The sequence below is a fragment of the Xiphophorus hellerii genome, chromosome 23 (assembly GCF_003331165.1).
Source record: "Xiphophorus hellerii strain 12219 chromosome 23, Xiphophorus_hellerii-4.1, whole genome shotgun sequence".
In the NCBI taxonomy this organism is placed as follows: domain Eukaryota; kingdom Metazoa; phylum Chordata; class Actinopteri; order Cyprinodontiformes; family Poeciliidae; genus Xiphophorus; species Xiphophorus hellerii.
In genome coordinates, this window is record NC_045694.1 from 6,785,838 (window position 1) to 6,812,823 (window position 26,986).

At 39.3% G+C, this 26,986-nt stretch overlaps 2 protein-coding genes across 3 annotated transcripts in view; one reads left to right on the top strand and one right to left on the bottom strand.

Moving 5' to 3' along the window:
* Positions 1 to 12,521: 12,521 nt before the first annotated feature.
* Positions 12,522 to 20,962, top strand: npas4a (neuronal PAS domain protein 4a). Of its 2 annotated transcripts, none has more exons than XM_032554914.1 (8): positions 12,522 to 13,735; positions 14,039 to 14,199; positions 14,289 to 14,391; positions 15,386 to 15,686; positions 15,783 to 15,892; positions 16,017 to 16,152; positions 16,900 to 18,581; positions 18,681 to 20,962. In XM_032554914.1, the coding sequence occupies exons 1-8, from the start codon at positions 13,561 to 13,563 to the stop codon at positions 18,707 to 18,709; spliced, it is 2,697 nt and encodes an 898-aa protein (XP_032410805.1). In that variant the 5' UTR covers positions 12,522 to 13,560; the 3' UTR covers positions 18,710 to 20,962. The 2 variants fall into 2 exon arrangements, with proteins under 2 accessions (XP_032410805.1, XP_032410804.1); XM_032554913.1 differs by having other exon boundaries at positions 12,523 to 13,735; positions 14,036 to 14,199.
* A 4,881-nt stretch (positions 20,963 to 25,843) lies between these two features.
* Positions 25,844 to 26,986, bottom strand: part of mrpl11 (mitochondrial ribosomal protein L11) — an 83,434-nt gene continuing 82,291 nt past the window's right edge. Inside the window, 1 exon segment of the mRNA XM_032554916.1 lies at positions 25,844 to 26,054. Coding sequence (XP_032410807.1) covers positions 25,931 to 26,054 — 124 coding nt within the window. The 3' untranslated portion in view covers positions 25,844 to 25,930.

The following is a 26,986-nucleotide window of genomic DNA, read 5'->3' on the forward strand; positions in this document are numbered from 1 at the left end:
ATCAAGACGACACTTTTTGTGAAATGGCGCTATAAAATAAGTTGAATTAAATTTAATTGATCCAGTGCTAACAAGGCGTCTAATTCCTGAAACAGCAAAACATCCCATCAACATGTGTGACTATGATATGATGTAATTTATGTGAAATGTTGTTATTCTACATAAGATGTAGCAGGAAACAAAACTTCCAAAATCATCAACTTTTGTCTCACTTTTCCACACAACAATCCCCCCTAAATATTTATATTTTTAGGTAAATGTGAGAGAAATTTTGCGTTTTTGTTGGTCAGCAATTATTTTATACTTGAAGTTTAATTCTACATGTCAGGTAGAAATCTTGGAGAGGCTGTTTAACCAGCTATTGTTAAACAAATGCAGTTATTTTTTGCCCAAAGTATCGCGCTTTTCTGATCAGTGAATTTAAGATAACTGCTTTTTGTATTCACCAAGATTAATTACATAATGTGAAATATGTAATTTCACTTTATTTCAATCAATAAAGTTGATTGATTTAATCAATCAATCAACTTTATTTATACCACTAGGTAGATTTGGTCATAGTGAGGTGAGTTAGCTTTCTTACCGAACAGGAATCTTGACAAAACCACACATTAAATATAAATATTACATGACTAAAACAAAAAACAAACAAACATAAAAACAATAAAATAAAAACAAATACAGTATCCTCATTACGATAAGAGGATACTCTGTGCTAAATCGAATTTTGGAAACTTATGTTGAGACGAAAAAGAAGACAGGAATCCGTGAGGGAGTAATTTAAGCAACACTTAAAACTAAGATATATTTAGACCAGGAAACACTTTTATTTGGCTAATAGTGCCATTCCCCATCTTTCCACTCATCTATTGCTGTCTGGCACTAAAACTGAGCAAATGCATTTTGTTACTTTGCGCCATTGCCCACAGGAATGTTTACATCTGCTCATAAACGCCTCCAAAAATAGATACAATCTGCCCTGCCAATGAAAGCTCAGCAAGCCTCCACAACAATCACACAGCAACGGGACTGCACCGTTTATGGTATTTATGGCCAAATGTGCTTTTTAATAACACTTAGAAGGTTAATTATGACAGTAAAAACAATATTTCACCCTAAAAGATTGCTTTGTCGAGCTTATCTGCAGCCTGATGCTGTTTTTCCGTCTTTTCCAATGCAGCAGACAAACGGATGGACGGAAAACGAGTCTTTTTGGGAAGAACCGAACGAGCCCCAGTTGATAACGAGTAACAAGCTCCATCCGGCCTTGAATCAGCTTGAAATGTGAGTGGAAGAGAAAGAGCAGGAAACATGAGAGGGGAAGTAAAGGAGTTGTGTGCTTGGTTTTAAAATTACAGGGTCAACAGATGTGTAAGTTTGGACGAGGCTTTTAAAGCCACTCCTCACGTCACTTACTGCTTTGCTTATGCAAAACGCATCAATCAATTTGGTCAATTTGGTGTCGACTCAGATTAGAGAAACAAACATTTGGAAGAACGTGTCCCTCTGTCTTTCTGTGTTTCCCCCCCGAGTTTATCTGCACTTGACCTTTTGGACTGAAAAAGGAGGCTGAGAGCTTATCGATGGAGGGGAGAAAAAGGAAGCAAAGGATCTGCTGCTAGGAGGTCTCTCATGATGTAACACATCTACATCACATCACCATGGCAACCCCGCATCAGCACCAACTGAGTGTCATAGAGAAAAGAGCCGCTGTCTGTGCTGGTATGTTACAGTAGGAGGCTCAGAACCAGTTTAAATGTCGAGATAGTTTTCCAGACATATAAATGAATGGTTGGTTAGTCGCCATGATCATGATCATTTAACTATGTTTGAGGATTTTTCTCTTTTAGTTGTTATTTTTGTGACAGTTTTGTAAACATCTAAAAAAAATAATAATTTTGATATAAGCCTCTTAAAATAGGGTTGGAGTAGTTTTTTTTCTTATTTTTATGTATGAAATTGTGTGGATGTTCGTATGCGACTGTTTACTTTATGCGACTCTGGATGGAAATGAGCATTTTTGCTAAATATGGTACGTTTACGACAACATTGTGAGCTCATTATATGCACCCTCCCATTTAAATAAAATAAACCAATCAATGTTTCAATTCATGCAGAAGGTATTAGGTAATTAAAAAGATAATTTCCAAGCTGAGTTATGTATGATGGTGTGTTAGGGTCTTTGTAGAAAAAAACGAAGTTGGAAATTTGTGAGAAAAAAACACAGACATCAATCCGATCTGTGCCACTTCCATATGTGATGCTAATTCAGAAACATGTCTGACTGTTTTTAAAGCATCTGCAGTGAACGTTCATGTTGCATTTCATCCGACTTTACGTCACTGATATGAGATATCATCAGGAAAAGCCAGGCACGTTAAATCAGGACGTAAATAATGACTTCAATTTATGGTTGTGAAATCATGAAAGACCACTACTGGTTCCGACTGGATCCAAACTGAAATTGAGGTCAACGCTCCACAAAAAGCTACTGCTAGTAGTTGTACTTTCTATTTATTAGCGTTGCTATACTATTGTGACAATACCGTTGGTTCTTGTTACTGAAAAACACTTTTAAAATCTATAAATTATCGGTCATACCTGTCAAGTTTGGGACTTGAGAATAGGGGGAGGGTGTGAGTTGGAGGTGCGAAGAAAACTACCGTCAGAAAACTACCGTCAAACTACCGTAAGAGCGGGGAGGAAGAAGACTAACGATGCCGTGTTGACTACGGTAAAACAGGAAATAACTAATACGGTAGCCCGCCCGAACAGAGGGTAAAATACGGTAGATTCCCGGCCAAAACGGGAGACTTGACCAGTATGAGCGGCTGTATCCGTTGTTACTTCCGTAAACAATTCGTTGCCGTGTGACGTCAACATTCTTTTTCTGCGTATGCGGAATTAATTTCGGCGTTAACCGCTAACACCGAAGTCTCATCTCATTTAGTACGACTGGCAAAACAAAGAAAGAAACAAACAAATCGGAATTCAGCTCAAACTCAGACCTGCTGTGTGAACGTTGAAAACTTCAGCAGACCTTAGACATCTCCATCTTATGTTTGAGTTTGGACGCTCATTCAGCCTGTCACAAAGCAGCCTTAATAAAACCCACCAAGGCTATTTACCGAGCCTTTCTCCCCGTGTTCTCCTCACACTCTAAGTTTAATCCAGGGACCTTGAGGAGACAGAGAACTTCAACACAACTCAAAGAGCGCAGGTTGAAAAACTTCTGTTCAGCGAATGCTAAAAATAAACCCAATATTGAAACGAGAAGAGAAAAGGCGCAAGGCACAGAGGGGGAGGGCGGGAAGATGGATAAAAAGGCGGGAGGTGTGGAGCAGCAGTGAGAATGGGCGTCTGTGAGGCTCAGTCTGTTTATCCATCCGATTCAACAGCGAAGGCGAAATATGTTTCTAAAATACCCCCAAAATGTGAGCATCAGCAAGTCCGCTGCAGGTACACACCCATTAAAACAGGCAAACATGTGACGGTGGAAAAATAAATCCAAAGATGATTTCATCTAAGAGACTTTTTTTTTTTTTGGTAATTGGCTGTTTGATGTTTAATGGAAAACAAAGAAAAACAAAATCATTTGCAGTTTAATGACAAAAAAAGCTGAAAAGTCAACTATGTTATGTAACATTGTTGTTTTCTCTTTACTTTCACTGCAAAAACACAATGACTTATTTTTTCATGCAGAAAAGTCCGTAGCAAAAACAAATTATTACCTTATTAACAACTAATTTTTTCTAGGTTCAAGTGCATATATCTTTGTACGCTTGAAATTAGACAAAAGTAACTTTTCAACAATAATTCTTTAATATTGATAGATAAAAAAAAATATTAGTTCCCCTGGTAGATTATTTCACCTATAAAATATATTTTTAAAAGTGAAATAATCTGCCAGTGGAACTAGCCTGATACCCTGAAATAAAAAGTGCAATTTATTGTCTGCAGAAGGCTCATAAAGTCATTAAAAATATCAATAAATTCCTTAAAGTTTATGGTTGTAAAATGACAACATTTTGGGGGGAAACATTGGCAAGGCACTTTGGAACCATTAAACCTTTTTACTGGATCTAAAATAGAATAAATTTCCACCTCAAACCTAAAAAATTAATTCAAATAAATTCAAAAATACTTGTTCTTGTATGTTTTTGTAATATTGTTGTAACACATTATCCAAGGCTCTTCAAAAACTTGAGGATCTCCTGTAGAGGTCTGTCACCAACTGAAGACACTTGTGTTCACAGTTATCCATAACTTTCTTGATTTAATAAACAATCGTCCTTTATTAAGCAAAAGCACTTTTTGGATGATTCTGGTGAAAATGAAATGAAAGAAGAAGAAAAATAAAGCCATATGGAAACTGGATGAGCTGATGATTCACACAGCAGCCATGACTAATCTTATTTGGTGTGATGTGTCAGATTCGCACTTTGAAAACAAGACAAAACGCTAAGAATAAAAAAACACACAGAGAGAAAACTGTTAATCTCAATGTTGTTTTGTTTTTTTATATTTTTTTTCCCCAAAACTGCATCATTTTTAGATCCAAACTAAAAACTAACACCCCAGACGGAGATGGAGTATGATGTCTAAGAACATTTCTTGTTTTGATTTTTTTTGTGTGTGAAAAGAGTCTTTGTATGTTAACACAAAGCTTCAACATAAAACAAATTACTGCAAAAACATCTTACCAAGTATTTCTGGTCTTTTCTGCAGTGCAAATATTTTAGTAGACTTGAAATAAGACAAAACTAACTTAAGAGCAAATTTTCATCAATAAATAGTAGCTTGTTTTAAGTAAATACTGATGTAAAATAACTTGTTCCACTCATAACATGGGAAAATATGTTATGAGTTTGGGTATGACTGAAAATCCGCCAGTGGAACTAGTTCTTTTTGATCAATTTTGAGGAATTATTTACTTAAAATAAGATCCTATTTCTTGCTGAAATGTTACTTGTAAGTTAGTTTTGTTTTATTTCAAGTTTATAGCTAAGATATTTGCAGTAGAAACTAGACCAAAATATTTGGTTGGATTTTGTGTTTGCAGCGTATTTACAGATTATGTGGCTTTCAGCATGAAAAACATTACAAATTCATGTAAGAAACCTAAATCTGAATCTAAATCAGCAGATAGAAAAAATAAAACCCGTTGTAAACGATACCACTCATTAAATAATAAACTATGGAAATTTCAAAAACACAGAATTTTCCTTTGGGATTACTAAAGTATTTTTGAACTGAGTTTGAAAATATCTACTGAAAATTTGGCATTTCATCCTGTTCTTTAGATAAGAGTTTACTGAAACCTCATTTTTCTAATTTAATTTGTTGCACATGTTAGAGTGCAGTTTTACTAACAAATAATTTAATGAGGTCCAAACCATCAAAGTGCATATTGGTTCTTATTTCTTCACCTTGTTATATCATTAAGCAACAGGAAGCAACATTTTCATTCTTAACTCCTCTTACTAAAACAGAAAAACAAAAAAATGGTGCTTCTTTTTTAATTTAATCTTTCTCTCACCACGTGTTGAGTTTCTTTGCAGTGTAGAAAAATCCTTCCAGGTCTAGAGAAGTATGAAAACATTATTTCTGTTCCCAGAAATGTATCAGAAAAGTTATAAAGAATTGCTGTGATGACGTGCTGAGCGAGAGCTTCTTAAAGAGACAGAGGCCCAATTTCAAGGCATCAAATCTCTTCGAAGTTATGTTTGATATGTGCAATGTTTTTATAACAACTGACGGTTAAATAGTTACTTGATTGTGCTATAAAATGGCTCTATGTGCCTGTAAAACATATATTACTGACTCTTTAAATTTCTAAAATTAAAATACTGTTTTTATAGTTTATTATTTGACAAACATCTTTTATCTCTGATCTTTTTCATTTTATTCTTTGCCACAACAAAATTTTAGGTGTAAAATTTTATCCGTGCAAAAAGAGAAAATCTGATAATTTTCTTTTTGCACTGCAAAATCACAAAATCTTACAAAGTAATTTTTGTTTAGTTTTGAGAGCAAATGTAAAAAAAAAAGTCCAAGTAAACTTGAAATAACACAAAGCTACCCGAAAAGCAGCTTTTCAGGGAGTTATAGGAGTTTGTTTTAAGTCAATAATTCTTTCTTATGACTTCTTATTCTTGTGTTTTTATGATGTAAAGCATTTCCTTGTTTCTGAAATGTGCTACACAAATAGACTTGATTGATTAATTAATTAATGATGAAAAAGTACTAGTTCCATTGGCAGATTGAATCACTTATAGCAAGACAGTTTTCCCTTGTTACCAGGGAAATAATCTGACAGTGAAAGTAGTTTTAAAATAAAAATTTTAAAAGTGCTACTTTTAAGTTTTTTCATATCTTTTATGGACTCTGTCAAATGATTGTGACTGTCGTGTTACTCCCCACCTCACAAAGGGGGGGGGGGGGGGGGGGCTGTAACATGCGCTAATATGCTAAACCTGTTTTTACGAGCAGTTGAGTTGATTGGCAAGTCAACTGCTGCCAATCAAGTTCTTATATTTTGCTAAAAAGATAAATGTAAGTTTGTTTTTTCTCATTTAATGTGCACTATGATATTTGCACTAGAATCTGGACAAAATTTATTGGTAAAATTTAAGTGTTTTTGCAGTGTAGAACGGCTTCTCTTTTATAAAATTTATAAATCAGTCCTCTTTTCAATCTCTGCAAGTTTTTTGTGTCCCCAGAATGATGTTGTCCTGGGTCAAAGGCCCAGTTTTTTATTGATTATCTTTATTTAATATGTTTTGCTTCAAGGGGAAGCAGTTATTCAACATGATAGATTTTTAAAACTTAGCTTTCTTTGCACATTCCTAAAAAACTGGGATAAAAACCGAGATGACAGGGTGATAAATAGCCTCCATGTAGTTTTGTATAAAAGCATTTTAATGTTTTAAGACTCTTGGTCCACTCCTCAGGCTTTGCACTGATAAATTTCCCCAATTCCCCCCCACTAATCTCTCCTCTGTTATTTCCCATCCTCTCTTGCTCTTGCTTCAATGCAGGAGTGGGAGGTGTTGCTACGCGACAGATTAGCTCCTTTCACACAAGAAGCTGAGCGCAGACCTTGACTCCAAGTGTAAAAATAAACCCAAATCATTCAGTTATGCTTACCTTGAGAAAATTTCTCCTATAAAACTAACCACTTTCTCCTCCCTTTCAATAAATAACCCTGAATTGGTCCAAAAATAAGCAGCTTATTCACATGTGAGACAAACACAATTCATGTCTCATTGTCAGTGCAATTTCTTTTCTTGTCAACTTTCACACCAGATCATGATGAGCGCTCTGTTCCCTGCAACAAGATGACTAAGTTAGCGAAGGAACAGGCCGCTCGTCCCTCATCTGCAGTCGCTGTCAGCGGCCGAAGCTGCGAAAGTAGCGCTTGTTGCTGTGGATGGCTTCAGAGGGAGTGTGTGAACAGAAAGAGCCGGAATAGTTGTTGCCCTTTGTGCATCTGCTCGGTGTGAGTGTGGAGAAGCGGTGTGTCAGGGGTGAGAAATCTGAGCAAAGGAGTGGGTTTTCTTCTGCTGGGCGAGTGACTGGGTTTATTTATTTTTACCCTAAATGTTGGAACACATGTTCTAAGACACAATGGTCTCCAAAGGAGCAAAAACTTTAGAAAAAAATGACAATTATCTCAACCTGATTTTTGATTTTGCTGCCAAAACATTGTGAAAGGACAGGGACAATTCACACAAACAGAAGAAGACTGGAAGTAGCGTTTCTATTAACAATAAAACTGAAACTAACTTAATGGAAAAACGAACATTTTGAAATAAAAACAAATTTTTCGCTAAAACGTTTTGCCGCTGTATCGAAAATGGGTTATTACGCAAAACTGGAGTCACATGATCAACGACTGGATGTTTCCTCTGGCGGAAACCACGAAGAAGAAAACAGGAAGTGGCAGGAGGAGGATGACGGCGCAGCATGTTTTTGTGAACAAACTATTTATGTGTGATTTTAATTGTGTTTCTTACTGGAACAACACAGTTGAAAAATAGTGTTTTTTATCATTAGTGAGATGTAGAAAAAGTTTTGTGAACGTTTTAATGTAAAGTTGTGAATTAGCTGCAGCTAATTCACAATTCCAGTCCCTGATTGGGCATTTCTATCAGGGAAAGCCAACTTATAAATCAAAATTAACAAGCTTGTAAACCCCAAATTCACATAATGAAGACTATAAATTAAAATATGCACCATTTATAAATCATTACACATTAAAAATACATACGTATTTCTCCCTTGCAGCATCCAAATTTATATAAAAATTCTTGCATAAGTTGGGGAAAACTAATTTTCAAATTCACATGTTTGAAATTTCCCCATCACTTGCAGCTTATTAAATGTCTATATTTTACAAAAACACTGAAGGTATCCATCCATCCATTTTCTGTTCACCCTTTGTCCCTAGTGGGGTTCGGAGGGTTGCTGGTGTCCATCTCCAGCTACGTTCCAGGCGAGAGGCGGGGTTCACCCTGGACAGGTCGCCAGTCTGTCGCAGGGCAACACAGAGACATACAGGACAAACAACCATGCACACACACACTCACACCTAGGGAGAATTTAGAGAGACCAATTAACCTGACAGTCATGTTTTTGGACTGTGGGAGGAAGCCAGAGTACCCGGAGAGAACCCACGCATGCACAGGGAGAACATGCAAGCTCCATGCAGAAAGACCCCGGCCGGGAATCGAACCCAGGACCTTCTTGCTGCAAGGCAACAGGGCTACCAACTGCGCCACTGTGCAGCCCGTAGGTAATGACAATTTATTATTTAATTCCATTGTATTGTATTAAATTAAAACCATTTTTTTTTCTTTTCCCTCCAAACTCTATTTGGTTATTTACAAATTGGAAGTTGGTTTTCCGTTTCGGTAATATTACTCTCCTAGCAATATTAGTCATAAAAGTTAAATAATTAAACCCGGTAGCAGCTAAGGGACCACAAAAAGCACTAGTTTGTATTTTCTGGTGTGTATCTGCAGCAGACTTGCTAATCAGAACATATTTTTGGATATTTGGGTCAATTTTTCTCGAAACCAAAACCAGATTTCTAACATCTGAAAGCTGCTTGTTTTAGAAGGAAAATGTCGTTTTTGCTCAGTGACTGATTGTTTTCGGCTCGGTTTCTGCTAAGGAGTCGCACTCTGAGCTCCCCTTCACGTTTACTCCATAAATAAAGAGGAAAGTCGCCATGGCAACCAGCGACTCACTGGGTTCATTCTTATATTTCACATGTCGCCCCAGAGAACCCGCATATTTTCAGAGATTGCATAATTTATAAATAAAGTCTGGGAAGCGTCTGCTGTAGGATTCTTTAAAAATGATTCAAGATTTGTTTGTTTTATTTTATTAGCCATTCATTGTGTGTTGCTTAAGTTATTTTATTTCTTTAAAAAGTTTTTGTGGTAAGTTTCCTTTCACCTCACAAGTACACACTACTGTTTTTATATCTAAAACAGGTGTCAAACTAAAGGTCCGAGGGCCAAATCAGGCCCGCCACAGCTTTTTAAGTGGCCCGCTAGACTGCAGGGAAACATAAAATATTATTTTATCGGTCAAATAAAAACAGTTTTATCTCTAAATAGCCAAATTAAATCAATGTGAAAAGATGTCCACTGTTATTTAATTTTTAAGAATGGAGAGATATTTATTGATATTTTAACAGTTTAATGGGTTTTATCAATACATTCTGGCACAACCCAAATCAATTAAATCAATTAATCATATGATAAATTAAAAGGAGCTCGGTAATTTCCATTGGTGTTATTTATCGTTTTTCTCTCCGTCTACCAAAAACTGGAGGACAAGAGTTTGGTCTCAACTAGTCTCTTATTTTGAAAGATAATTTTGTTTACAGAGAGTTTAAAATTCATTTTATTTGTTATTTTGTTTATTTGTTTTGGATTAAATGTCTTACAGTTCTGGTGTTAAATGTTCGTTAGAATTTAAAGTTTATTATTCTTTGAGAATGTGTTTTTGTATTATTATTCCATTATTATTATATCACTTGAAAATGTTCTCAAAATGACAATATTGTCATTTATCGCAATAACTTATAGGACAATTTATTATTATTAGGGCCAGTCAGATGTTAAAGTGCACTGAATAAAGTCATGAATACGAATCATTTTCTTCAACGCAGGAACAAAAGCTTTGGCACAAATTTACTCCCGTAGAGAAGAAATACATTTATGAAAAACAGAAGCCGGAGCCGAAAGCCTGAAAATGAAGCAGTGAGTGCTTGAGTTACCAAAGTGGATTATAAGTCCAAATGAGCCTCTGAATGAAAACTGAGACAAACAGGAGGTTCTGGCACAAAGACGGCCGTCTAATTGGATCCATTTGGGTCCATTTGCTGTCAGGGAGACAGCACACTTGTCCCTACAACCTGTCGCTCTTCTTCTGCCACCACAAGCATTTTCTCATGTTTCTGGGGCTCTTATGACAACCGTGAGAATGGAAACGCAGAAAACGGGGACGCTGCAGGGACATCTGAAGAGCCTGCAGAAAAACAAACAACCTGGAGTGTTTCTGTTCTGGGAGCTCCTGCATAATAACAACACCAGCCTCTTCAGCCCACATAAATCCTGACAGAAATGGTCCACAACCCGGCTGCTCAACACATAGACCATAAAAAACAGCATCAACGTAAACAGCAGAAACAAACCTCTGAGTTACTTAGGAAGGAGGAACTTTTTACTGCAACAAAACAATAAAATCAATTATATTTTAGAAGTCACCATTCTGCAAATCATGTCATAATCTGTTTAAATTTTCTTCAAAAATTATAAGAGACTGTAGAGGTTTTCTAGTTTTCGCCGCACAAGTAAGCAAATCGCAATTAAACTGAGCTGAGGTGATTTAGAGTCTGGACTTAGGAGAGGTTGATTGTTGTTTTTTCTTTACTGGAGTAATTAAACGGAAAGGAAGTGTTTTATTGAAGAAAGTGTCAGGGAAGTGAAAAGTGGTATAAGTTCAATACAATTAACAGCCAGATTCCAGCAGGGAGATGCTTTCAATTACAGCCAGAGAGACTAAAGAGAAACTAAATACCTGTACGAAAAGCAAAAACTAAAACGGTTCATTCAATAAAGACAAATTAAAACCAAAATATCAACATAATTCAATAAAATTATATATAATAAAATATATAACAGGATGGATGGATGGATGCAAAAACTGATGGATGGACAGTTGGATGGACGGACAGACGGATGGATGGATGCAAAAACTGATGGATGGACAGATGGATGCAAAAACTGATGGATGGATGGACAGACAGATGGATGGATGGATGCAAAAACTGATGGATGGACAGATGGATGCAAAAACTGATGGATGGATGGACAGACAGATGGATGGATGGATGCAAAAACTGATGGATGGACAGATGGATGCAAAAACTGATGGATGGATGGACGGACAGACGGATGGATGGATGCAAAAACTGATGGATGGACAGATGGATGCAAAAACTGATGGATGGATGGACAGACAGATGGATGGATGGATGCAAAAACTGATGGATGGATAGTTTAGAATGGATGGATGGAAAAATTGATGGATGGATGGTTTAGGACGGATGGATGGATGATGGTAATTTTGTCTCCCCTGAGCTGTTTCAGTGAACTGTCTTAATGAACTGATTGAGTAAACTGAGTCAGTGAACTGATTCCTCTCTGACTCACTTGGTTCAGTAGTAGATGGGGCTGAATGTTTTCCTGATTCATCAAAAACAAACTCTTCCTTTTCTTCTCCTCCTTTTTTTCTTTCTCTGTTTTTCCGCTGCAGGGCGGAGAAAACCGACAGACTGGCGCCATTTTTAGACTGAGATTTTTTTTTTTTTAAACAAAAGATTTTAACACTAAACCTGAAGGTGCAAATTTGTAACTCGTGTTTGATTATTTTGTTTTTGCACCTTTAGGTGATTACCAGTCTGGATCGGTGAAGGCGGAAGAGGAAACAGAGGTGGCTGAGTCATCGGATTAACAACACGGCAGCTCTGAAACGGGATTATTCATCATCTCAGATAACAAAAGAACAAATTCATCAACACTATTCACCCAATTATTCCTAATTTATCAGAAAATCTGAGTAATTAGACTAAATATAACCTATCAGATTTTGAATTTCGTTTGAATCGTGGAAACTAAACCAGGCTGAACCTTCAATCCGTCATTTAAAATGTAAGCAGAGCGGTAAAAATCCTGCGGCTCGTGTTTCCTCTGCAGCTCTTTATGAATCGGAGGGATGGGAGCCGGGAGGGGACGCGGGGGCGCGCGGCGCGCTCCTTCATGTCGGTCACTGGTGAAATCTATTTTTAGAAACGCGGAATAATTCATGAGCGCCATTCATTAAAAAACTGGCAGACTTTTCATTCAGACTTTCTAAATCTTGTCTGTAACTCTGAACAGAAAAAATAAAGATGACAATAATGAGAATCCTGAGTCAGAAATGAACGTCAAGGTTGAAAAATGTTATCTTTTGTTGCTGTGGTCGTTTAATTGTGTAGTTTATTCTAACATGCATTGTTTTATCATGAATCGCTTTGAAATCGACATTTAACTGTAATAATGGATGTTTTGTTGCTTAGAATGTATTAAAAACGTGTTTATGTTGATCTGCACATAAGATAAAGTGATAATAATCAGATAAAGGGAGATTTTCAGATGTGATATATATTTATAAAGCCTCTTCTGGTGGCAGATAATCTCCTTTAGTCTCAGTAAATGCGGTCTAACAAGAACTTGCCGTGTTTACTGGCGGGTCCGGGGCAAACAGGCAGGTGCCAGACATATAAACACACAGACCTCGTTCGTATTCAGCACAGATCCTCTCCTCCTCCTCCTCTTCTTCCTCCTCCTTTCACAATTCACCGGAGCCCGGTGACTCCGGTTACGTTTTTACGATGGCTCCGCCCTCTACTCGGTTTTGTCCAAATCGGGCTTTTTGCGTCGCCGGAGCTCCCGATTTCAAGCCGACGTCACGACCGAGTAAAGGGAAGAGCTGACGTCGAGGAAGAGTCACAGAGAGGAGAGGGCAGGAGGGAGGGAGGGGGGAGACTCTCAGCGCGGCTCGCATTCATATCAGGCATATCTATCCCCCTTCATCCCTCCTCCTCCCTCCGTTTTACGTCGGTGTTGGCGCGTCGGGAGCCCCCCTGCTCCGGTGGAGTCCCAGGCTATATAAGAGACCGGCGAGCAGAGTCCCTCAACCAGATTTACGGGTTCCGGACATCTGAGCCAGAAGAGACGGCGACCTGCAGCCGCCGATTCACCTGCACTCCGAAAGGAGGGACGAAGGGAGAAGGTTTTTACCCCCCCCCAAAAAAACCTTGCTCTGGAGAAAAAGAAACAGCTGAGATGAAAGTCCAATAGCACATCTTCTTTTTCTTCCCCTCACTTCTACAAACCTGCCTCCGACGGGAAACTTCAGCAGATCTTCTAACAGCGCTCCGCTTTACAACTTTTCACCCGGAGGGACGCTGACGGCTCGCCGCAGCAGCAACAGACCACGATGTACCGCTCAACCAAAGGGGCGTCCAAGGCGCGACGAGACCAGATCAACGCGGAGATCCGGAACCTGAAGGACCTGTTGCCCATCTCTGATGCAGATAAAGCGCGGCTCTCGTATCTGCACATCATGTCCCTGGCCTGCATGTACACCAGGAAGTCCGTCTTCTTCACACAAGGTAGGAACTGAGACGGCAACCTGTTGATCAATCTCCCGCAGAGTGCGGGGATCAACAAGTGTTCGAGCTGAAGTGTGATGAAAATCTGATTTTAGGCTAAAATGTGAATCTATAGTCCTTCTAGATGTTATTAACAGTTTGTGTCGCTGATAAAAGTGAGAAACTGAGGCTGTCGCTGTCCGCGGTGCTGAAATGTTCGTGTTTCCTCGCTGTCCGCGGTGCTGAACTACATGCCTCTACTGCGGCATACGTCCAAGCCTCGCTTCTTTCTCAACAGCTGTTTGGTTCCTTTCTTCCCAGAAGCTGGATCTGCTGGTAGCGACCAGGAGAGGGCTGCGTTTCTGTCTTTTCACGAGCTGTCGGAGCTGATGCAGGCGATGCCGGGCTTCCTGATGCTGCTTACCGGAGAAGGGAAGCTGCTCTACCTGTCTGACAGCGTCTCCGAGCACCTCGGACACTCCATGGTGAGACACACGCCGCTGCTGCATTCCTCAACAGGAAGGTTGATTCAGGTGGGTTTATCACCAGGTATCTGTTTTTGTTGTTGTTTCAGGTGGATCTTGTGGCACAAGGTGACAGCGTTTATGATATAATCGACACTGCAGATCACTTCATCATGAGGACCAACCTGTCTGCTTCTACATCACTTGAGATGGGTAAGACACCGTGTTCTTTTCCTACAGTTAGCAGCTACTGTTCATTTATTACACAATGAAAACTGAGAATCACATACTAAACTCTAGCAAAAACCCCAAAACTTACATTGTCACCTTCCTAAAAGTATTTTTCTTTTTTTTTGCCTCAAACATCTTTTGGAAATAAAGAGGCGGTGATATTTTTTATACAAAAGTTTCACTTAAGACTGACTTTAGATCATAAACATATTCAACCACATCTAAAAACCAGCTTCTTGATGTAGAAACTATCTCTTTTTAAAGCTCAACACATATGGCAACCAGCTGTTGGCATGGCAACCAGAGGTGCACTCCTCACAATGAAACAGTCGTAAACTTTTTACTTTACATTCGCTAATATTTTAAATGTAACAAACTGACATATTTTGTGCTTGATGTCAGCCAGGAGCTTAAAATTAGATTTAAGACCAGCAGATTTAACGTTTGGCATTTCCATATTTTACTTCCTATCAAAATAAGAGTTCAGATATCAAAGAAAAGCACAAGGTACTTCAAATTTTACAGCTGAATTAGCAAGCAAACATAAAAAAAAATCATTTAAATGCATTTTACCACATAATCGGTTCTTTATAGATGATTTTTTTTTTTTTGTTGCCAAAATTACTTTTTAATTTTAAGAAACAGTAAATGGGCTGGAGTTACAAAGTTCTTTTCCTGCCATTTTGACCACTTAAAGCACTTTACATTAGAGCCACGCTCACAAACATTTCTACAGCAATGCACAGATTGTTAGACAACTTGGTGCCTTGCTGGAATTGAACTTACAACCTTCCAATTACAAGTTGACTTCTCCACCCACTGAGTCGCTCGGGAAGGTGGTGAAATAAAGATGCTACTTCCTGTATATGTTATAAAAAGCAGTGACCCAAGTGCACACCCCTGTGGTACTCCATAACTAACTGCTACATTTAAAATGTTATTTTTTAATGACTCTCCTCCCCTCTTTCCCCCACAGACCGTCTCTTTCGCTGCCGTTTCAACACCTCCAAGTCGGTGCGGAGGCAGAGTGCCGGAAATAAGCCAGTTCTGATCCGCGCTCGCTGCCTCGCTCCACCCTCCACCGCCAGCTCCTATTGGACCTCCAACCCGGTGTGGGTGTGTTTCTGCACCCCGCTGGAGCCACAGCCCACTCGCTCTGGGTCAGGGCCAGACAGGGACACGACCTCTGCCCCCCCGCTGGCCGAGACCAACCTGTTTCTGGCGTGTTTCCACTCCCAGCACGGCCGAGACATGAGGCTCCAGGCGGCACAGGACAGGTGAGTTTGCCCTTCGTTCCTCTAGAAATTGTGAGTTTATTCTGCTTATTGGATAAAGACGTGAAAAATCCCATCTCCTCCCACTCTGCCCTGCAGCATGACTGTGTATCTGGGCTACGATGTGACAGCTTTACGCTCCCGCTCCTGGTACGGCCTCCTCCACCCACAGGATCTGTCACACGCCTCTGCTCAGCACCGCAGCCTGTGTAAGCGCTCCGTTTGCTCAAATTAAGCCGTCCATGCCCACACTGTGCCCACTGGCACATTCACACAAGGATGATTAATGTGATTACACACCGACCATAACATGTTCTCAACTCTTGTTCACAGTGAGGGAAGGTGGAGAGGGCAGAGCTGAGATGGTGGTTCGTGTTCAGGCTCACGATCTGTCCTGGGTTTGGCTCTACATGGTGCTTCAGCTGCAGCACGGAGACATTCCCATCAGCAGCAACAACTACATCATCAGGTGAGAACGCTCCACTTTCTGAAGGGTTTAAAACAGCAAAACCAACTCCAATTCATTTTTACTATGACCACCATAAAGCTGCTATAGTTTCAGAGAAAATGGGGATGGAACATAAAATAATTTGGATTTTTTTTTTGTTCCTCGTCAGAAATTCTTTTTGCATTATGGAGAATGTAAATCATTTAGAAAAGTCATGAGTAAGGCTCCACAGTTTGGCTCCACATTATCTGTGCAGAGACCAATGCAGCTGAAGTAAACTAAAGCAAACTTACAGAAGTTTTAGTAAAAAAAATACCGAGGCGTTTTGCCTTTGGCATCAAAATTGCAGAAACTTATTTTCACATGTTTTTGTTTTAAATACTCATGGTGGTTTCTTTTTATCCAAATGAAAATAAATAATTAGGATAAATTATTTCTTTTATCCAAAACCGATCGTGGAATTTCTTATAGGAATAAAATTCCTATATATGAATCAAATTTTTTAGACTTTGACTTAGACTGACTTTATTATCATTTTGCATGCACAGGGTGTATACAGAACGAAATTTCGTTGCATACGGCTCAGGACAGTGTTTTGAGGTTCCAATGTTATGAGGTTACTCCAGAATAAAATAAAATACAAAAATACTGGATTTTGGGAATCCAGTTGGAAAAAAAAAAAAAGAAAAAAAAAAAGTAAATCTAAAGGAAACAAGAATGAACTCTGAAACTGACTCCAGGTTTCTCTGTTTCCTCTCTGTTTTTCAGTGACTCTGAAGCCTGGTCGGTGCGCCAGCAGCTCAGCTCCGAGCAGACCCAGTTGACCCTGGTTCTGAGCGCCGGCCCGTCTCAGCCGGAGGGCCTGAGCCTGCAGTCTCCAGAGACCCTGTCCAGCCCAGACCAGGTGTTCACGCCCGGTAGCAGCGGTCTGTCCGCCCAGTCCTTTGACTTCAGCACGACCGGCTGCAGCGTCGGCTCCTCGGACGAGCCGGGCAGCTCCATCGCCGAGCCCATGCAGCTGGAGGGAGACCCTCGCTCCAGCATCTCCTCTCTGGAGGAGGACAGCTTCTTCCAGCCGCCGCCGACAGAAACCCTCTCCGCCGCGTCTTCGCCGACTCCCGTCACGGTGGAGACAGTAGCAGATTTGGACTTTTTAACCCAGAACATTCTCCTGCCTCCGTCCTTCCAGCTCGACCCGCCGCTGCCGCTGCCCACCTCTCAGGCTCAGCAGACCAAAGAGTTCGTGTGCACCCCGCCGTACACGCCGCAGGTCGGAGGAACCAGCTTCCAGTTCAATGAGCCGCTCTTCAGCTTCGACCCCACTGGCACCACAACGCCTCCTCCCTCTGCTACGACCGCCACCTCCTCCACCTCGCTGGCGCCCTCCGCCTCTTCCACAGCCCCGCCCACTACGAACCCCAGCCCCGCTCCGCCCACCACCCTCTCCACCAAGCTGCCCCTGGCTTTGCCCGCCCTTTCCACCGACCTGCTGTTCCCCGTTGAGACGTGCAGCGGCGCCCTGTACGAGAAGCTGCCCCCCACGCCCGACAGTCCAGGAGACGGAGATTGCACAGTGATGACTCTGCCAGAGGTCCGCGGGCCGCTTTACGTCGACGTGCCGCTCGGGCCCCTCCAGTGTCCCCCTGAAGGCCTGCTGACCCCTGAGGCGTCTCCCGGCAAACAGCCCTGCCTCACCTTCTTCTCCTTGGAGCGGGAGAAGGAACGGGCGGAGATTTCCCTCCTGGCTCAACACATCAGCTCCCTGGCTGAGGGTTTCTACCTGGATCCTCTTTTGTCCAAACTGTCCCCCTCCTCCTCGCCTCCATCGCCCTTCCTGTCCCCGGCTATCGAAGCGGCGGATCCAGTCCACATGCTGAGGGAGTTTTATCCCGTAAAAACATGGAGAGGTCTGGACATCCCCATCTTCCTCGACGACGATGACTCTCTGTTTGAAGAGAACATCCTAGAAACGATCCTGCAAGACGACTTCGCTCCCAACCTCTCTGCCCCCTCCAGCCCCACCTCCCCACACACCCCAGTGTGTTGGCACCAACCCTCCCAGTTTGAGGGAGCGGGCCACATCTGTAGCGTCCAATCGGCGCAATGTAACTCCGTGGCCAGACGTGGGGCGAGCGTGGCGACGAAGGACGGGGAAGGGCTGGCGGAGGAAGCAATGGAGATGGAGGTGGAGGTGGCGTCGTCGCCCGTGTCGTCTTGCTCCTCCATCCCTGCTTCCCCTCCCCTCATCCTCACCGCCTCCCCGAGCCCCGCCGCCGCCATGCCCGTCGCCTCGCCCACGCCCGCCGTGTCTTGCACTCAGTCCCTCCTGGAGGAACTGGCCGTCCTGGAACCCATGTTTGGGGCAGGTGCCTCGATCGCCCCTGGCTTAGGGCAACAACCTGAGTTGTATCAACTCCAATGTCATCCATCGCCACAGTGCTTCCACAAAGGTGAGCGTTTCCTGCGTTTTATCTCACCTTTTTCTTTTTAATATGTGAAAAACTCCAGTCACTAATTTTCTTCTTCTACTGTCTGTTTTTGTCTTTCAGATGGGAGTGGAAGTGTTCCTCCGTTCTAAAATAAGTCTGTGACTTACTTCATTAAGTATGGCATATTGTCATATTTTGTGGAGACCCTTTTACTGAAAAGTAAAAAACAATTAAGTGTATAAATATACATAATGTATATACAACTTAAGGACTTCATCTCCTACATGTCTGCTAAGAACAAAGATTGGCTATATATTTTTGTTCAGTCATTTCTTCTGTGTAATACTGCAAAAAAAAAAAAAAAAAACTGGTGCCAGATTCACATGATGACCGAATGGACCCAGAACTGCCTGGGTTCTGGCTCCATTTGGTGACCACTCAGCTAGAGGTGCACCGTCTGCAGTTTTCAGGTTACCGATCTTTAAAAAAGCCTGACCTGCCGATCCCGATTTTGTCCGGTAACGATTTTTACTGCCTGAAATGTTGCTAAATAAAGTCTGCAGACATGTCCTGCTGGGTGGACAGTGGTTGATTTTTAGTTGATCAGATCCCAAATTTAAGAAAATCGGGTCAGACTTATCGGCAGATCAATTTATCGGTGCACCTCTACTCTCCAGAGCTTCAGAGACGATCAAACTCCAGATACGTATGTGTATTCACTCGTAGTGAAATATCTGTTGTGAACAAAAACAAATGATGCATTTCTTGCTATTTCAGTAGTGGGATGAATCATAGCACTTTTTTGCCTGACATGCAGCAACGCAAACCCAAACCTCAAACGTTACAGGAAGTCAAATGTTTACAATCGTTTACAACCTAAGTGCGAAAACAATCAGTAGAGGGAGAGAGAGAGAGAAACAAGATTTCTTGTCTTAAATCTTCTGATTTAGTTCCCAGAACCAGACGGGTTCTGGTTTAAACGCCTTCCAAAAACATAGAAATGGAATTGAAACCGGGATACTTTGAGCTTTGAGTTTGCGACTTTTAAACCTTTAACATCTCATGGTTATCGCTCCATCTGAAATCTTGTGTATCGATGTGATTTGCAAACAAAAAGAAAACATGAAGAACTGGACTCTGATCATGCCACAAACCCTCTGCTACTCTGTACTGTACATTAAGACTCTGAATGTGGACTCATCGGGTCCTCCTCCTCTTCCTCTTCTTCTTTCCCTGCTTTTGGCTGTGGGGCAGTCGGCTGGATATTCTTGCAGCATCAATATTTGCAATGCTGGCAGCTTATAGCGGCTCCTGTGTGCCTGAAACGGCCCCTAGACTCTGAACTCTTCATCCACTCCGAACGAGTGGACGGTCGGCATCGTGGCTCCACTGGAGCGCGGTGCAGCGAGGCACAAATTTATGGGATACCGTCTGTAACTTTACGCAGTGAAAAACTAACAGCGGACATTTGGTTTCTTTACCCAGAAGGAGAGAAAAAAACATGTGAATGTTCATTTTTCAAAGTTATTTTTTCACAATATTATTCCATATATTTATAAATGTCAGAGTTTGGAGCTAAATATTAAATTTTGAAAACTAAACATTTAACTCAGACTAATACATTTAGTTAAAAACTAAATGTTTAGATTTTAGACTTGTGAATTAAATATTTAGTTTGGAACTCTCAGATTTATAAATGTAGGAATAATATGTTCAAAATTTGACTTTGAAAATTTAACATTCTCATTTTTTTTTCTTTGTTACCAGGTAAATAAACAAAATCATCGCTGTTAATGTTTTACAGTGTGACTTAACAAACGGCACTCCATACGAATTGACTATGTTGAACGAGCGATTCTTCTTTTTTGAGAGGGGTTTAGAATACAAAAAGGTTTTGTTTTAAAAAAATGAAAACTGGGGGGGACGGGTGCTATTTCTATTCAGTTACCAAACGACACGGGTTGAGAATGGTACAATTCCCATGGTGTCGACATGCTCACGTAGAGTTGTCTACGGTCAAGTAAAGGATTGATTCCTACGTTCTAGCTATTCAAGGCTAAGTTAATATACATGTGTAAAAATTATACTTCTGTATGTGTGATATTTGAAGAAAAAAAAGCTATTTCATATGCGTTACATCTCAGGATGTAGGCATATGTTCTTTTCTGAAAGGTTGTACACATTTGTACATTTGTATGAAACAGCTACTGGTCTGTACATACAGAAGAGAGAGATTTTTATCGCATAAGATGGAATATATTCTGAACATCTTATTATTATTATTCCTATTATTTACTGCAGAATGGACATTGTGAACCAGTGTTCTATTGTGATGCTTATAAGTGTATTTGGTTGTCATACAAATGCATTTATATTAAAGTGCACTTAATGCTGCTGATGCATTTGTGTCGTCAGAGTCGAGCTCTCTGTTCCTCCCTCATCATCATCACCACCATCATCATCTTTTCCTCCCTCCCCTTCACTCTCCCGCGTTTCTTCCCCCGGAGCGAGTTTCGCTCAGCAACAGCTCTGACGCACACGTATGACGAGACAGAATGAGACACTATCTGACTCAGACTGACGCACACGTTTGGCATTGAGGCTTCTTTTCAGGGGGGCCACACACACACACACACGCACCCACACACACACACACACACACGTAATAGTAGGAAGACGACGTCCCCCCTCCTTCCTCCTACCATCACCCCTCTTTACAAATCAGAGTCGCCCATATTTGCTGATGTACCTGCGTGGCGTGGAGCTCCATATATAGGCATTCCTGCTCTGACTGGAAACAGCCTTGCGTCTATTCTCAGCCTCTATTCAGAGGCATCAGAGAGGGGAGGGCTGGCAAAGAAAGAGGCTAAAATTAGAGGTACAGTAGGAAGAAAAAGGAGTAAAAATGGAAACGGAACAACCTGATCCCCCAATGCCACAAAAGATGAAGAGACATAACATAAAATAAACCAAATATGCATTCCCCCCATAAGATTTGCTCCACAAATTGAACTTGAGGCAAATATGAACTCAAAACTCAACATGTCTAATGAAGCAAAGCCTTAGGCGTTGCATTTTTTTTTTTCTGCAAGTGAACATTTTGTTCCAGCGCTACCTGCCGCAGTGGCGCTTGATGGAGGTGAGATCACTGCACACAGCTGACTGCTGCTATCTTCTGGAAAACTCAAGCACTGCACCTTCAAGGAGTCCACTGAATCACTGTGTTGTATAAGAATATAAAAAAAAGGTTAGGAGGAGGCCAAAGGGACAGGAAGGGTTCAAACCTCACTGCAGCTTCAGCAAATCCAATCCTATCCAATCCTACCCCGACTAGGAAGGACCAAGGAAGACTCAATAATTAAAAAAGACATGAAGGTTTACAGTTTCAACCAGTTGGGTAGTAATTAGTTACATTTATTGAAAACATGTACTTATAGGAGTATTTTTACTAAGCTGTACTTTTTACTTTTACTTGTATCTCTACGATTATTTGAGTAAAATTTCTGGATTTTCTACCCATTGAATGAAAAACAATTATTGTTTTAACCAATAATTCACCAGACACAGACCTGCAGTTTTTGTTATGGTTTAGTAAGTTTAAAAAATATATATTTTTTATTGAAACTGATTCTTTTGTCTGATTTTGTTATTTTCTGTTACCCATTTAAATTATTTATTGTAATTTTTGTCCTTAAAATAAAAAAAATTCCACTTAACTTTATATTTTAGTCTGTCTGATGATGTAAGTTTTAAATATTAATTGATTGATAATTCGATCGGTAGACTTTTTACCAAATACTTTTTTACTCTGGAGTAATTTCTTGGATCACTACTTTTCATTTTACTTGAGTATAAATATGTTGAAGTAGTGCCCAGTTTCTGTGTACTCTATCCTTCTCTGCTTTTAGTCAAGATAAAGCAACTGAATTAATTAAAGTGTCCCTGAAACAATAAAAACACTTCAATGATTTGAAAGACAAACCGCTCTCCTTACATTTTGTGAACACAAAAGCTTTTAATGACATGTATTTCTCTTGCTATAGATGCAGATTGTGGCTGTTTTAGTAACTGGGTGAAACGCCGCCGCCATCTTGTGACGTAACCAGGGTAAATCAAACCATAAACCACAAAAGCTGAGTACACAGAAGTTGTGAGCGATTTCTCTGCAGTTTTAGAAGAAGCCAGATGGAGTGATGAAGGAGAGGAAAATGGATCTGATGAAGGACTGCAGCCATGTTTATTGAGCCACATTGTTCAGGAAGCAATGACGACTCCAACATTTCAGAGGGTGAAGGGTTGGATCTTGACAACTGTCACCTCTAAATCACTGAACAATAATAACCAGATGTATTTATATAATAATTATTCATCTTTAATTCTGGTTTAATTAAAATAATCCAGTTACTTTAAAGAAACTGGCTCAACTTCTGCATATCTTTCAGAATCATGGCTCCTATTTCCACATCTTAAGTTTAATTTTTCTACTTCTGATAACTGTACAAAGTTTATATGTGATAATATTAGACAAAAACAGCAACGCTCTGCATTTATAGTATTCTGAGAAATATTTACTTTTAAAAGCTTTTGTAAGGCACAGTAGTTCATCTTTTTAAATGCTGCAAGTGTTTTTGTGTGTGTGTGTAATTGACACTTTAAATGCAAACATAGATTTGCTCTTTACTAATATATAAATTTGACCAGGGACGAATTGCTGCTACAAAACAGAAAAACACAAAAATCAGTACAAAGAAAGTTATCAACACCTGGCTCATGTTTAGTAATCCTTCAATCAAATTACAAAAATAGTACTGATGTTGATGAATGAATAAGATTCATTCGACTTATGATTGGCAAACATAATACAGTTTATGGTTTTCTTTCTGTACTGTTAGGAATATTGTCTTCTTCTGATGGTGATAAGAAGAAAAGCCTCTACTCTGTGACTGGCTGTCTGACTAAAGAAAACAATTTTAAAGTTGATTACTCTAGGTCTAATGTCAACAATTAATAATAATAATAATAATAATAATAACAATAAACAAGTGACTGAACTTGTTTTTGTACATCTAATTTGTTAGAACACTATTCTATGCAATTATTTACCTACTAATTCAATCACTGGAAAACAATAAATTTAAAGTGGGGATGTTTTCCTCTCACTATACTATATTATAAAGTAGTTTCACTGTACAAGCTGGGGAAGTATGCAAAAAAATAAAATAAAATAAATAAAAACAGTGTAAGCTGAAAGGCCACACTCTTACAACCATTATGTTTACAGCTTAAAATATCGACTATAAACTAAAAATAGCTCATGTTTTAGAATATGATAAAATAAATGTACAGTTTTAGTTGCTCAATGTTGAAAACATCGTCTAAAATTAACTTAAAATACCTAAATGTGCTAATAGAGAAACAACTTACCGTTACAGGAAAACCGTTAATCCGCGTCATCGGTGGCTATGCTAACTAGCTTTAGCATTCACAACAGGCTATGCAAACTGAGGCGTGGCAAAGAGGTGAGAGCCGGGTGTTTGGGAGGGAGGAGGAGCAGCGCCACAAGAAATTGTGATTGGCAGCGACATGACCCGCCACCTGGCTCTGATTGGTTGTTTCTGGTTAGCACTGGGAGAAGCCAGAGGAGATCGATTTTTTTTTTTTAAAGATTATCTATCTCATACAGTCACAACATAGTGACAGTTTCAAATAAATAAATACGTTTATTTATTTATTTTTTTTAGAAAACTTACAAACGGCAACTTTAAATGTGATATCATTCCGTACATCTTAACGGTCGTTCGTGCTACCAGCAGCCTTCAACAGCACCAAGTACATGATACTGTTTACATCCGGGATATTTCGCGCATGCGCACAACGCTGGAGGGTAAAAAAAAGTTATTTTATTGCCATCCCAGAAAATGGTTCTACGAAAACCCTCAAAGTTGTTGTACTTTATTGACCTCAGTATTAGGAAATGGTAATTGCAATGAAACTGGAATCGATAATCTTGGTTTGTTACTCGACTATTATTTTTGTTATTTTATTGCCAAATCTTGCCTTATTTCTTTTGTTATTTAACACCAATTTCTATCTGTGATGCTATCTGTGAAGAACTTTGCTTTGGTCATTTGAGGTTCTATATATACTTATCTAAATTCTTTATTTCACGTTTTTATCCTGAGCATAAATTTGAATTTTATCAATCAATCAAATTTTATTTGTATAGCACATTTCAGCAGCAAGGCATTTCAAAGTGCTTTACATCATATCAAACACAGAAACACAATGCAACATAGAATCAACATTCAAAACACGACAATAATTCATTTTAAAGTGACACTGCAATGAACAAACTGTAATTTGGCATGAAATGCTGAACTTTTAACATAATTAATAGATTTCTGTCTGAAATACAATTGTTTTATGTCTAGTTTTATTAATGTGTCAATGTGTATTTAAAGATAAAAACAAAAATCTCAAAAACACCCACGCAGTACCTTTAAGACCCGCAAAATAAAACATTGAAGAACTCATTGTTTAAATGATCTATTTTTCCTTTTAAATCAAATTTACAGGCAAAGCAATAATCAAAATTGTAGTAAACTTGAAGCAAAGATTGTTGGGGCAAATATAATTAATTTTTTTTAGATTTTTCCTTCTTAGTCACAAGTTAACAAAATATGTCTTTAAATGTTAAAATCGTCAACACTGCTTTCAGAGCCCAAGACTACCTTCTTTGGATTTTAAGCCATTAAGCTTAAATATATTTAAAATTAACATGTTTTTCAATAGAAAATCTTTATATTTTGCGTTTTTCTAGCTAAATGTTTATTGACACCAGATTTGATAATTATAAATAATTGCTTTTGTGTACCAAAAAAATCCCCCTAATCTTAAACAAAACTTCAGTTTTTTTGGTAGAAGCTATAAACAACGTATTTGCTGAAAGAACAGCGGTTCCTCTGAAATTCAATAATATCAAAAATATCTCTCAGGAATTCTTGAGATTTGAACCAATAATTAATGTGCTGAAACTTTCAGATCCCAGAAAGATTGAAAAAACGTGTGAAATATGGAGGAAACCATCTGCACAACATGTCTTAGAGCCAAACCGCTTCCAGAAGTGTTAATAATGGATAATAGCATCAAAGAGGCTGAAGATACAAACCCTACAGAGGCAGAACAATTACCTTCTCCACTCTTCAGCACCAATAAATTACAGTCATAAATATTTTCAGAAGCAGAGTTGATGTTTTTGTTGCAGACAAAACAAACCAGGTAACTCTTTGTTAACATAAAACTTTTATTAAACAGGTTTTAAGCGAATGTAGCACATGTATTAAGTCAAAATAAACAAATACAGGAAACTATTACAGGTTTTTCTTTTTCCCCGCTGCGGCCTCGGCTGCAGCAGCTGCAGCTGCAGCAGCAGCATCCGCCTTCAGCTTCTCCTCTCTCTGCTCCAGGAAGACTTTGTACTCATCTGCTGAAAGACTGGACAGGAAATAAAACAAAATTATCTCAAGGAAACACAGATTTACCACAACTTACCCACAAAAGTGTGAGCAATAAAAAGCTGTCGCCCGGTGGCTTAATCTTAATAAAACTGGACGATCAGACAGAGAACAAATGCTTCGCTGCAGCAGCGCTGAACCAATCATCTTCAGATGAATCCACCATTAACGAGGCAACGATACCAATTTATCCTCTGAGGTTACAAGCAATAAATCATAATGTGCTACAGCTGCAGGAGACGTTAGGTTTGACGGGTTTCAACAGATTCCTTGGAAAGCATTTCGTTAAGGAAGCAAAAGCAGAATGTCTCTGAATAATGAGGAAGAGCAAAATAAACAGAGCAGCGTGTTTGTCATGAATGATAAGTATCTGTCTATATGAAAGGTAAAATGGTGCAGAGGAAGTTTGTTTACAACCAATACTCTGCAAAAATAACCAATTTTACCAATTGTCTTTGATCTAGTTTCTAGGGCAAATTTCTTAGTACACTTAAAATAAGACAAAACTAATTAATAATTGTATTTATGTTATTTACTAAGGTGATTACTGGTTGGTTGAATAACTTATTTTCTTTTTATAACATTTGACTGAAAGAAATAGTCTAATCAATTAACTCATTATCATATAATGAACTTAAAATGACCTTTAACCTCAAACAACATGAACCTAGATTTTAACACTTAGTCAGATAATAAAGTGTATGTCCACAGATCAATAAAACATGATTTTCTACAAAATCAAAATGCAAACGTGACAAATAAAACAATTTATACCTTTTTTGTTAGAAACTGTATTTTAAAAGTACAAAAATGCTCTGTGAGAAAATTAGCTATTTTATAGATTAATAATTTGTGGACAAATTATGGGAATTTCAGATCGTTAATGGCTGAATGAACGAATAATGAATTTCA